General features: G+C 50.7%; 1 protein-coding gene across 4 annotated transcripts in view; it reads left to right on the forward strand.

The window, feature by feature from the left end:
- The window catches only part of ADAM12 (ADAM metallopeptidase domain 12), a 346871-nt gene that overhangs the window by 307611 nt on the left and 26772 nt on the right, over positions 1 to 12488 (forward strand). For 3 of the 4 annotated variants that reach the window (XM_039237898.1, XM_039237897.1, XM_039237900.1), the window contains 6 exons: positions 2724 to 2832; positions 2936 to 3134; positions 5286 to 5363; positions 8045 to 8153; positions 11319 to 11454; positions 12084 to 12207. In XM_039237898.1, coding sequence (XP_039093829.1) covers positions 2724 to 2832; positions 2936 to 3134; positions 5286 to 5363; positions 8045 to 8153; positions 11319 to 11454; positions 12084 to 12207 — 755 coding nt within the window. The remainder of the gene's footprint in view (positions 1 to 2723; positions 2833 to 2935; positions 3135 to 5285; positions 5364 to 8044; positions 8154 to 11318; positions 11455 to 12083; positions 12208 to 12488) is intronic. The other variant, XM_039237899.1, reaches the window with a different exon arrangement.

Below are 12488 nucleotides of genomic sequence, written 5' to 3' on the forward strand. Positions count from 1 at the left end.
AAACCTACCTCTTAAGGTCCCTCATAGGATGGAGTTGTGGAATTCAGCTCCTGGTCCCTCCTCTGAGAGGTTATCCCTGACCAGTCTGCTTAAAACAACAGCCCCCTGGACCCTCTTACTCTGCTGTTTCCTTCCTAACACCCCCTCCACTGAACTTCAGATGTATTCATTTGTTTGCTCTTTCTTTCTCCTTGCAATCGTAAAGCTAACAGAAGTTTTGTCCACATCGGTCGACTGTCATACCCCAAGTGTGTGGCAGATAGTAATACCAGATAAATCTGCGTATGATTGAAGTCTGCAACATGATGGGAGCTGGGTGGATGGATGGATGGATGGATGGATAGATGGACGGACGGACCAATAGACAGATTGGTAGGCAGGATGGAAGGAAAGAACAAAGGACATAGCCAGACAGCCAAGTTGTAAGTAGATAGGGTCCACGCATATATACAAACAACCACTAAGTTGTTGATTTTTTAGATGCCAGTTTTTCCAAACTACTTTGATTAATTAACTCCAGGTATTTTGGTCAATGTACCACCGAACAGGATTAATTTAAGTACAAAGTATGGGCTCAACCCTGAGGCTCATCCTTACCATCCTCCCACCTCCAGTAAGTAGATGAAAATAAGAAGGAAGAGTGTGGAAAGATGGAAGGCAGAAGCTGAGTATGTCAGTGGTGTGATCATGCTTGAGCAGAAATGGGCATCTAGGTGCCATAAGAGGAACGTGATGTGGTTAAGTGTCTAACTCTTGATTTCAGCTCAGGTCATGATCTCCCCATTCAATAGATCGAGCCCCGTGTCAGACTCTGAAATGCTTGAGATCCTCGCTCTCTCCCTCTCTTCTGCCCTTCCCTCACTTTCCCTCTCGCTCAAAGTAAAGAAACTTAGAAAAGGAAAAGAAAAAGAAACATGATGCCGCTGAGCCAGAGACCTCACCGTGTTCCATGAGGGAGAATTGTGTCCAGTTAGGGATAACGCCCTTCAAAGGGAGTTTGGAGAGGCCACTTAACATGGTTTTTGAAAAACAGAGAATGGGAAGCTGAGAGTTTCCTCAGGTAGCTTCCTGTGGGGGTCAGTGGCTGAACCCAGTGCTGGTCCTGGCTGTTGCAAGGATCTGTTGTTTTAGTGGGGGGTTTTTCTTTGTTTTGTTTTGTTTTAAATTTCTTTTTATTTTTTTTAATTTTTTAATGTTTGTTTATTTTTGAAAGCAGGGGAGGGACAGAGAGAGAGGGAGACACAGAATCCAAAGCAGCCTTCTGAGCTGTCAGCACAGAGCCTGTTGTGGGACCCGAACTCACAAATAGTGAGATCATGACCTGAGCTCAAGTCAGACACTCAACCAACTGAGCCGCCCAGGTGCCCCTGTTTTGTTTTGTTTTAATAAGATGATAACCATGTCTACTCTTGGCTAATGAAGAGGAACCAGGTACAGGTTAAAGAGACATTTTTAGGGGCATCTGGGTGGCTCAGTCAGTTAAGCATCCAACTCTTGGTTTTGGCTCAGGTCATGTTCTCATAGTTTCATGGGTCAACTCCTGCATCAGGCTCTGCACTGACAGCATGGAGCCTGCTTGAGATTCTCTCTCTCCCTCTCTCTGCCCCTCCCCTACTCACGCTATCCCTGTTTCTCTCAAAATAAATTATATAAATAAATAAATTTTTAAAAATTAAAGAGACATCTTTAGAAATAAGAACATCTTCTGCCCCCTTGCCTGTTGTTAGATTGGCATCTTAGTCAGTTGTGATCTCGGAAAGCGAATGGAGCTTCCGCAGAGTTGGTGCAGAGAAGGGTGAGGGACGGAGCTGGGTTGTGGGAAGCGAGCCTCCCGGCAGTTGGAAGTGGTGTCAGAAGGAGCACCTGGACCCCAGCAGAAGAGAGAAGGTAGACCAAGGTCACACCACAAGGCACAGCGTATTCTGGACAGCATGGGCCATTTTCTTGAATTTCCCATATTGTCTTAAACAGGTGTCACTGCCCATCAGCTCTGAGAGTCCTCCAAAGCTTTGGCAATGCAGACCCCAAAGTATACATTAGCTCTTTCCCTGGACAAAAGATGTGCTAACGATGGTTGTGTCCTGAGCCCTCTGGCCCCCACGTGCCTCTCTACTGGGCACCATCATTCTGTGCATTCTCTTTCTGTGTCCACTACCTCTGAGAGCTCTCTGCCTTGCTAGTATAGACACTAACTGAAGTTAGTACTGGCTGGTACTTAAAATGTTTGTACGATCTCCATGTTGTTCGTTCTGTTCTCTCTCTCTCTCTCTCTCTCTCTCTCTCTCTCTCTCCCCATGTGGGTCATCCTTGTCCCTTGGAGCCTGCCCAGGCTTGCACTTTCTCACAGGAATTGGGTGGGATGCTATTAAAAAGAGCAAGCTCCTTTTCCCTACAGCCAGCCCACCGCCTCCTTTCTGGGCTGGATCAGGTCCAGACCGATGGCCAGGCCTTCTCTTCTGACTGGCCGCACAAGCCATGGGTCCAGGGAGCAGCCTTAAGGAAGATTGAGCCATGAAACACGGGCCTCGCTATGGGTGGAGCCAGGAGAAGATGCTGACTGACGTGCACTGACTGGCTCCTATCAGGAGTCAGCCAGGGCTCCAGGCATGATTTCTCTGAACACGGGACACATTTACCCTTCCTCCCAAGAGCCCCGTGCTGTTCAAGGACAAATATGGAGAACACTCACAGGAGGTAAAAGTGCTGCTTTGCTTCTATTTCAGGTGCTAAGCCGGCCCCTGGGATCTGCTTTGAGAGAGTCAACTCCGCAGGTGACCCTTATGGCAACTGTGGCAAAGACTTCAAGAGTTCCTTTGCCAAGTGCGAGATGAGGTACGGAATCTGTGGCCGGATGGACCACTTTGAACTTCCTCCATCCTCAAGGGCTGGTCACAAACTTCCCCTCTTTGGGGACTGTCTATTCTCGCCCTTCCAGAGATGCTAAATGCGGGAAGATCCAGTGTCAAGGAGGTGCCAGCCGGCCCGTCATTGGTACCAATGCCGTTTCCATAGAAACAAATATCCCACTGCAGGAAGGAGGGCGGATTCTGTGCCGTGGGACCCATGTATACTTGGGCGACGACATGCCGGACCCGGGGCTCGTGCTCACGGGCACAAAGTGTGCAGATGGAAAGGTAAGACACCAGGATTCTCTTGCATCATGAACGTAAGTCTAGAAGGGGGCCCAGCTGAGAACCGTCTTATCCAAGGACCAACTTAGGAGATCAGTTTGTTTTCCTAAATCCACTCCTTCCTACAGCTTTGTCTCCGGCATCCAGTTCTTTGCATCTAGAAGGAAACGTTAATAAATCCTGGATCCTGGCACAGCCATGGAGCTGCGAATTTGGGAAAAAGCAAGCTTGGCTTCTCAGCCTTTAAGTGTCAAGAAGTCATTTCTGCATTTGAGGTGCCACGAGTCTTTCCAGCCAGGAAATTACTTTGGAAAGGAGATGCAGTAGCATATTATGTTGTTTTTGGAAACGTGATCTCGGTTTCTGGCACAGTGAGGGGATGTTTGTTGTTCTCACCTGGGCGGAACGGGAAGTCACACGTATTTTCAGAGACCCCCATAGAGAGAACAGGAGAGGGGAAGAGATAGGATCAGCTTGGAGCTGACGGGAGTTCTTTCGGAGACCAGGGGGAAAGTAGACTGAGATATTTGGAGGGTTAGAAAATAAAGTAAAAAATGGAAAAAAATGAAATTAAGATTTTAACATTCTGCCACGTTGATTTTTCTCACCAAACCTTCTAATCAGGCTAAATGAAAGCAAGTTAATAGAGCTTGGTAGGAAAGAAGGCTAATCAACCCCCATGTGTTTTGTTTTTTTTTTTTTTGATCCCATCTTCAAAATGATGATGAAATAAACTCACTAACACAGAGGCCACAGAGTAGAATAGAAAGATAGGGATTCGGCCCCTTGAGCAGTGTCCCCAAGGCAAGAATTCTCTACCCTCATCCCCTTCCCACCATCTACTCTGACCCCTAAGTGCTTCATCACTAAGAAAATGGGATGACCCAGGAAACACGAGATACATTCCAGGGTCTCCTTAACCACACACGGTAGCTTCTATTCTGGCCTTGACACTGGAATGACATTGATTTTTGAAACTGTAGTCTCAACAGCCAGAGCCAGGTGCACCTGAACCCTGAAATTCCAAGGACTCAACTTATCAATGAGTGTGTTTCTCCCCGTGCAAGGATAAACGTGCTTTGTTCTCCATTTCCACAGAACATTGGTTCTTCGAAAGCCATCCCTTGCCGTTGCTCATGGGTTAGGAGGAGAGCAGCGCCCAAACACTGGGATTCTGACCGGGGTCCTGCTGTGTCCTTTGTAACCTCAGACAGTTTCTGGTCTCGGCTGGAATGTGACAGTCCCCTTGGCCAAGATTCCCACCGGCCCTTGGAACTGCTTAAAGCTGGCAATTTTGTCCAAGGGTGTCACCTGAGTGCCTTCTGTAAGCTGTTGGGGTCAGATGGTGAACTTCCCGTTGGAAGGTTCTGCTTGATTAAAAATGCTTCTGGAATCTAAAACTTAGACTTCTCTTCCTCTGACTCCACTAATTTGTAACATCTTATGGGAGATAAAGGGCCTGATCCTTTGAGTCTGGTGTATATTACGCACCTTTAAAATGAGACTAAACTCCTGCAACCAACCCAGTACCATTCAGCAAATTACTGCCTCTGCAAAGTTTGATAAACACAAGGGAACTGTCTGTTTTCCCCTGCAGAGCCTTTTGGTTGATGGTTTATGTCCTCGATGATAGTACTTGTCAGTCAGTAATTTGGAAGAGTTCCCATATTTCAATATCTCCTTTGAAAGGTCCTTGGTCCTTAGATTTCTTGGAGTCTCTGAGTCTGCAGAGGCCCTAGGTTAAGGGCTGGTGCATTTCTCCTGTCCTGTATCTCTTAATGGAAGGGGCCATTGAGGGGGAGGGGAGGCGACAGACGCAGCAATTCACATGTCTCCTTGCACGCTCTAAACAAAAATCCCAAGAAAATCAGTTATCATAGTCTCATAATTAACTGAAACCGCAGAAAAATGCCGCACTGACCTGAGTCACGTCGGCCCGAGTCCTGAAATGTGCTGCAGGCATCAGAACCCTGATGTAGAAGGTAGGTCAGAGTCCAATGGAAAGCACATCATTGTGCTGCATCCACATTCACTGAAAGAAGATAAGTCTTCCGCAAGCTTTCCTTTGCCTTCGCTTTTTAAACCACAGATGCATGCATGAGCATGTGATCGGAAAAGGGCTGAGAGATTTACCGTGTTTTTCTCCTTCTGCAGATCTGCCTCAATCGTCGATGTGAAAACATAAGTGTCTTCGGCGTTCATGAATGCGCCATGCAGTGCCACCGCAGAGGGGTGAGTGGGCTGAACTGCCTTTTATAGCCAGTCCACATTAAGCACTCAATCGTTCATTTTCAAGGACTCTGCCATCCCTATTTTGTTAACATCTAAAAAATACAGCAGTCGCCTCCATATCTTCTTCGAAAGACATTAATTTTCTTTGACCTTTACATAAGCATAAGAAATGTAACTTTTATTTAACAAAGAGAATCCGACTGAACAGTAATTATCTTTTAAGTGAACATCCTGTGATTTTTTTGAAAAGGACTTTGTCATCTTCAAAGTGACTTTAAAACTAACCTTCCTTCATGAAGGATTTTGCTTTAACACTTCCCACAGAACCGTCCCCCTTTCAACCGAGATTCAGAATGTATCTGAACTGAAATACTTCCAGGAGGAATGAAAACAAAGAAGACAGAGCATACCGACCACATGTTCTTGAAATCACGTACAGTGTGCATTTCAACTCAAGAAAGCTGTTAGTGCAGTTCAGAGAATTTTTTTTTTTAGGAGGGAAGAGGACTCTAATTGTTTCAAACATAATTTATTTTTTCCTGATGGGCTTAATTATTTCCAAAGGAATCCTATTAATCTTGATTAGCCATGCCAGTGGTTCATTTGTTTGTCTGAAACCTTTTCTGCAGAAATCCTGCTCCCGATTCTATTTTTAAACCTTGCAGACACTTGCCAATGAGTCTAACACAGAATTATGGGGGTTTTCATGAAATTACTCTTGAGCCGTAACCATGAAGGATTGTGGTGCCATCTCAGATGGGTTTGCTGACTGTCCGTATAAAAGGAAATCCTTTTCTGCCCTCGTGGGATCGTAGATTTCTTTCTAATGGCGGTACAGCCTTATCTTACTCTTAAAGAAGCCCAGACTCAAGTGACAGTAGTGCATCTCCAAGGTTACATGACCAGTTAGTAGTAATGCCAGGGTGGGGTCCCTGGACCCCTCGCTTTGTGACAGCCCTGGGTTCCCCTCCATATGGAGAGGAAAGGCCCATATTTTCTGGGTAGGTGGAGCAGCCGCCATGACTCGGTGACAAGTAACATGACTACAGTCCTTCCCCCTAGTGAGGCCAGGCTCACCAGCGGTGCCTCCCAGCAGGGTGCCCGGGCTGCAGTCTCTCTGCTGCCCGCTGCCAACAGGGTACCTGAGTCTGGTTTGAATTGGGAGACCATGCAAAACGGTGTGGCCAGGACGGCGCCTGAATCCTGGTGGGCGGTACGTCAGCAGCAGCATCGCTGAGAAACAGGTTAGAGTCAGTAATCAGTGCTCGGACGAGACTCAGTAATCAGTGCTCAGACTCAGCACAGGCAAGCTACTCAGTAACTAATTCTACGGGGCTTCAGCTTAATAGGAATATACTTTCCAACTTGTCACAGGTTATCTTGACTGTTGGCCTTCTTTTAAGCAATTGGGGCAGATGGTTGATTCATAAAAAAAAAAAAAAATCAGTGAAAAGCAGAGAAACATCACAAATAAGACCTACACTCCAAACATTTTACTTTTGCCTAAAATATTGAAGTATGTATTTGGCCCCTCCAGCAATATTTTGATGCAGGACGGAGGCTGCGGGGCGTGTCCACACTGACTTCCTCCTATAAACCACCCAAAGCGCATCATCTGTGAAGTATAGTCTGTTTCCCTAAGTGGATGAGAAACTCGGACCCTCAGAAACAGTCTGAGCACAGAGTCCTTCCCGGCCCGTGTAGCAATTCCCAATCATTCCCAGTTATCCCCCCGACTCCAAATTGGTCAGAAATTCTTTTTAGCGACTTGCCTGTATCCCGTGTTCCAAGGCCGGCAATCCAATTTTCTAGAAATAACATCCTCTTGGGTTCGTTCCCCTCTTCCACTGGGCCATGCAGTCGCTCGGTGAGTTCATGTGTAATAGCAGCAAGTCTAACGGCCAGGACGGGTAGGGGACCGGCCTCCATCGGTCACCCTTGCTAACCCAGTGAGCCGGGGCCGGCCCCTCCCGGAGTGCTCTGGTCTCCAAGTTAGGCTACTCGTTCAGGCCCCTCCGACCCAGAGCAAAGCCCACCCTCCTGCTTTCTCGGGCATCCCTTTTCCGACGGTGAGGGCCACCCTCTCATGTCACGAGGATGCCAGCTTTTGGTAGACTGTGTCCAGCGTTCATTCAGGGCCGGGCACCAAAGAGGGGCTGCTGGGGGACCGCAAGAGGGAGGGAGGTGGGCGTTTCGGGCACAAGATGTCGGGACAGGCCACCAGCCTCTCAGAGCCTCCCGTCTGAAGGAAGCGGGGCTGTGCCCAGAGGTGGTCAGGCCCGCAGGGCCCAAGAGCTCAGATCCCGCACCCCTGAAGCAGGGTCACGCCTCACCACAGAGAGGAGGGGTGCCGGATTGCAAACGCGGGACCCGACAGTTGACTGAGAAGGAGAAGGAAAGAGGTGGGAGGTCGTGGATGAACCCCAGGAATCTCCATCAGGCCCCTAACAGGCAGATCGTGTTTCATTTGCAGCCTCGGGCTCTGGTCTCACCCGCTCTGTGCTGTATTTGGGGTTTATGCTCGCACTGGCTGTGTCAGTGCTGATGGGGACTCTGACCACAGGGCCTTTGCTTCGGTGCAGCAGCCAGTTAGGGCTCAGAGACTTACGGCCACCCTGCACGGAGCGTGGGCCTTAACGCTGCTTCCCCCTCGCTGCCCTCCTCCCCCGCTGCCCGGACAGGTGTGCAACAACAGGAAGAACTGCCACTGCGAGGCCCACTGGGCGCCTCCCTTCTGTGACAAGTTTGGCTTCGGGGGAAGCACGGACAGCGGCCCCATCCGGCAGGCAGGTGAGTGGGGCCAGGGCGTCCCGGGGGGTGGGCGCTGAGCCAGTGGAGGGGGGAGGGCAGTGGGAAGCCAGGTGGGGATGAAAGAACTTGTGTGCCTGTCGGGCCGGCCTCTGCATACAGGGGCCGAGAGGAGTGAAGCCCCTTGAAATTCCTACCAGAAAGATGCCTCCTCTGCATCAGGCTGACAGTCCCTGCAGCAGCAAAGCGCCAGCTTCTGTTTACTGAGCAGCGGCTGGGGGGCAGGTCCCGGCGCCGGGCCTTGTACCTGCATGATCTCTTCGACTCCCTGCCTCACTCTGAAGGTGGAGATCACTTAAAGGACTTGAGACTCAGTAACCTTGGGAGTTCAGTAACCTACCCAACGTCACACAGCTAAGATGGAGACCATGTCCGTCTCCCCCACAAAAAGCTCCTCATCGCAGCTGTGCTCGACCCCCCCCCATTTCCTTTCTCCCCGGGTGACCTTGAGAAATGGCCTCCTGGGAACTGCCGCTTTCTCCGAGTGCCTGTCAGGCAGCGAAGAGGCAGGTCTGGACGATGTCCTTTGTGACAAGAAAGGGACCAGGGGCTCAGAGGGCCAGCACCCACCGAGCCCACTTGTGCTGACACCTCAGGGCCACCTGAGCCCCAGGACCCCCCGGATGGTGGCTGATGCCGCTACGGAGGCCGTCACGTGTCCGCAAGTCCTGCCGTGACCAGCATTGGCATCCCCGCCATCTCCAAGACAACAGACACAACGCGGCTCCACGGTCCGACCGACCGCGAGCTACCCAGCGGCCACAGCTGTGGGGACCGTGTGGCGAGGAGGGGCCGCGAGGCCCTGGTCATCCTTCTGCTTTGACGCAGATGTGTCTCAGGCCTACAGAAAGGCCCAGAAAGCCTCGCCCTCTAGCGAGCATCCCTTCCAGGGGCGGGAAGACAGGGCCCCACGCCACAGCCCCGTCTCCGCCGCACCTCTCCACCGTGACCGCGGCGCGCTTGCTGCACTGAGTTAATATTCTCATGTGGTGTTAACGTGTGTTGTGCAAAACCAGCAGGGGTCTAGTCTTCTCAGCGGACGGGGCTCTGCCCCCCTGCCCCCTGCAGCAAGTCAGCCAGATGGCGCCCGGAAGGGGTGGGAGAGGCTCGGCCAGTGTGCTCGGGCCTGTTTTTCAAGTGAACACACACAACCGTGCTCTCGGGTCTGGGGGTTCTTCACAAAGGCTGGGGAAGCCCCAGCCGCCAGCTCTTCCCTGTTGCAAGTAGGCATATTTACAGCAATGAAAACAAGCAGAGCAGTGAGTCCCCCCTCTACGGCCGTCACTTCATAAAAGTGCCTTTGAACACCCGGCGAAGAGGCAGGTGCAGGGCGCCGTGTCCCAGGCTCCGTCCCCACGGTCCGCCAGCATGGCTGTGGTTCCGTGTTCACGAGGCGAGTGCTTCCAGGGCACGTGCCATGCACCAGCCACTCTTTGGGTCCCACAAAGACGTGGCAGGTGCCACGATGAGCAGGGTGACCGTGGGACCCCAGGCTGACGTGGGGAGACGCAGGGGCCGGGCGCACAGAACACGGTGCTTGCACTGGGTGAGGGGCCCAGCGGACCCCACTTTGCTGGCTCGAGCAGCTCATGGGAGTCAGTGCCACGTGTGGAGACAGGCGGCCGGCCCGGGGTTGGGGGCAGCGGGGAGGGGGCGTTAAGTTCAGTTTGGAGGCCTGAGAAATATTTGGTTGGATAAATCGATCAGCGTAAGACATGTGGATTGATTGTGAGGAGCTAGAAATTGTGGTTCAGGACTCTGGCTACTCGCTTTGTTCCCCCCAAGCTTTGTTAAGAGACAGCAGAACTGCAGCCAGAGCCCCCCCCCACCCCCCGCCCCCTCCCCGGTGACCCCCGGGTCCCCGGCTGAAAAGAACATTTGGGTCAGGAAACCCAAAACAGTGCTTTTCCAGTGACACTAACAAGGGCATCAGGACTGTCCGAGACACATCCCGATAGGACTTGTCAATGGAGACAAAGTCCAGAAACATAGAGGGTGTGAGGCGTTCTCTCCGAGAGTGGGGGCCCTGCCGCCCCGGCCGACGGCCTGCTGAGCATCCTGGCGGGCAGCAGGGTGGCGACGTCCCCTGCGCAGCCATCGCCAGCAGCCTGAGGGGACGGCGGCCAGCTGCGGGAACCACACCCGACTGTCGCTGGTGGGGACACAGGACTCTCAAGGAGTCCACAGAGCAGCGGCGCCGCAGGTAAAGCCGCCCCCCGTCCCGGCAGCCCCCCTGACGGCCGCTGCGCCCAGACACCAGCCTCAAGGTCTGACTTCTCCTTCTTTTCCGCCCCCTCGAGGGGTCGCGGTGACTTTGTACTGACCAAAACGGGAGCAAACCACAGAAAGGAAGATGTTTCCTTAGAGAAAAAAGCACCCTCCAGGTAGAGAGGTTTGCCTCCAAAGGCTGTATTTTGAGGCTCTAACAACATAACAAACAAAAATCTAAGAAAAACCAAACCCGTGGGCATTTCCTTTTAGCTAGGAGTTTTGATGAGGTTTGTTTTTTCTTATTTGTTTATTTATTTGAGAGATTTTAAAAGACAGCGAGAGAGAGGGACAGAGGATCTAAAGCGGGCTCTGCGCTGTCAGCAGCGAGCTTGATGCGGGGCTGAAACGCACAAACGGTGAGATCATGACCTGAGCTGAAGTCGGACGCTTAACCCACTGAGCCGCCCAGGCGCCCCTTGTTTTCACCTTCTATTTTGATAATGTCCTGAAACAAAGTCTCGATATCAAAAAAGAAAAACAAGGAAACAAAACAAAAACAGACTAGAGAATGAGAGCAGAAGAGAGGCCGGAGGGGCATATTTGTGATGGGGGCTGGGAAGGTCATAGTTGCCCACTCCCTGCCCGCCCCGTGGCCACCATCCCTGCCGGGGGCGGGAGGGCCTGTGTGGTCAGGGCTGCGCTCCCACCTGCCATACTAGGCTCCTGTTGTCAGAAATGAACGACGGCAACACGGACAGATCCTTGAGTGTGACCTTTGAAGTAAGACTAATTTATCAGGACATCATTCAGGGATTTACTCACTCTGATGCTCTTCCTTCCTTCAAAGCTCGCATTGCCGTAAATGTCACCATCTGATACTTCCTGTATTTCATTCTCCCTGCCCTCTTTCCCTGAGTGAAATGCATTTTGTTTCAGATAACCAAGGTTTAACTATAGGAATCCTGGTGACCATCCTGTGTCTTCTCGCTGCTGGATTTGTCGTTTATCTGAAAAGGAAGACGTTGATACGTCTGCTGTTTACAGATAAAAAAACCACCATTGAAAAGCTAAGGTATCTTGGCTTTGGGTCCTCTTTTCCTGAAATGGCATTTGAAAGAATGTGCAACCAAACAGCTTTGCACTTTGTTTTCCTTAGCAAAGAAGAAGTCAGATGTTTAGATAATAAAACTGTTGTTTGGGATTTCTTAAAATCTGCCAGACCAGCCACAGAGATTTCCTTTGCCTTCAAACGATTTGCTGCTTATCATATAAATAAGCGGGGTGTTAATGAGTCCCACTGATATATTGTTTCCCGCCCTTACATCAGTAATTTTTACAAGACGTGGGATGTTGAAATATTTTCATCAGATGGGGTAGCGTTTGATCCAAATATATTCAAAGGCATTATTGCTGAAATGCCAGCCTTCTAGAAAATGTCTCCCAGGTGTTGCAAAGCCATGTATGAGCGGATTGCAAGAACTTATTTAACAGAGTAGTGGCTTTGGGGGAGTGGGAGGGGGATCGCGATTTTTTTAATCCTGTAAGAATGTTCACCATTTCCTTTGCATGTCTCCCACAACTGAGTTAAAATAAGTAAGTTTTTTTTGAGATTGCAAACCAAACAGAAAAACAGTTAAGTCAACCCCGGGGGGTGGGGGGGAGAGAGATGGGGGAGCGGAGAATGCGCTTGTTTACGTTTAACGGGATTGCTCACAGGTGGGTGCGCCCTTCTCGGCCGTCGCGAGGCTCAAACCCCGGTCAGGCTCACCTCAGCCACCTCAGCAAAGGCCTGATAAGGAAGCCACCACATTCCAATATGTCAAAGGTAAGTTGTAAACAAATGTGAGAGGGCCGTGTGCGCGTTGAGACACCTGCATCTCAATGTCTTTCAACAAGAGCTTCAGTGGGACTCGATCCCGGAGATCTATAGATAGATCTGTAGCAGGAATAGCTTGCTGACACGCAGAGTCCGCACACTGAGTGCAACAAAAGCTTGGGTGGGGGGGATGGTCAAGGGCCAGAAGGAGGCCCTCTGTGTCCCGGGGATGCCCCACTAGATCCTTTAGGGGCGGGTCCCCCGTGTGATGTGATGTGGGCCACATTGCG

This window comes from Hyaena hyaena, unplaced genomic scaffold, assembly GCF_003009895.1.
Source record: "Hyaena hyaena isolate Hyena2069 unplaced genomic scaffold, ASM300989v1 scaffold_129, whole genome shotgun sequence".
NCBI classification, from domain to species: domain Eukaryota; kingdom Metazoa; phylum Chordata; class Mammalia; order Carnivora; family Hyaenidae; genus Hyaena; species Hyaena hyaena.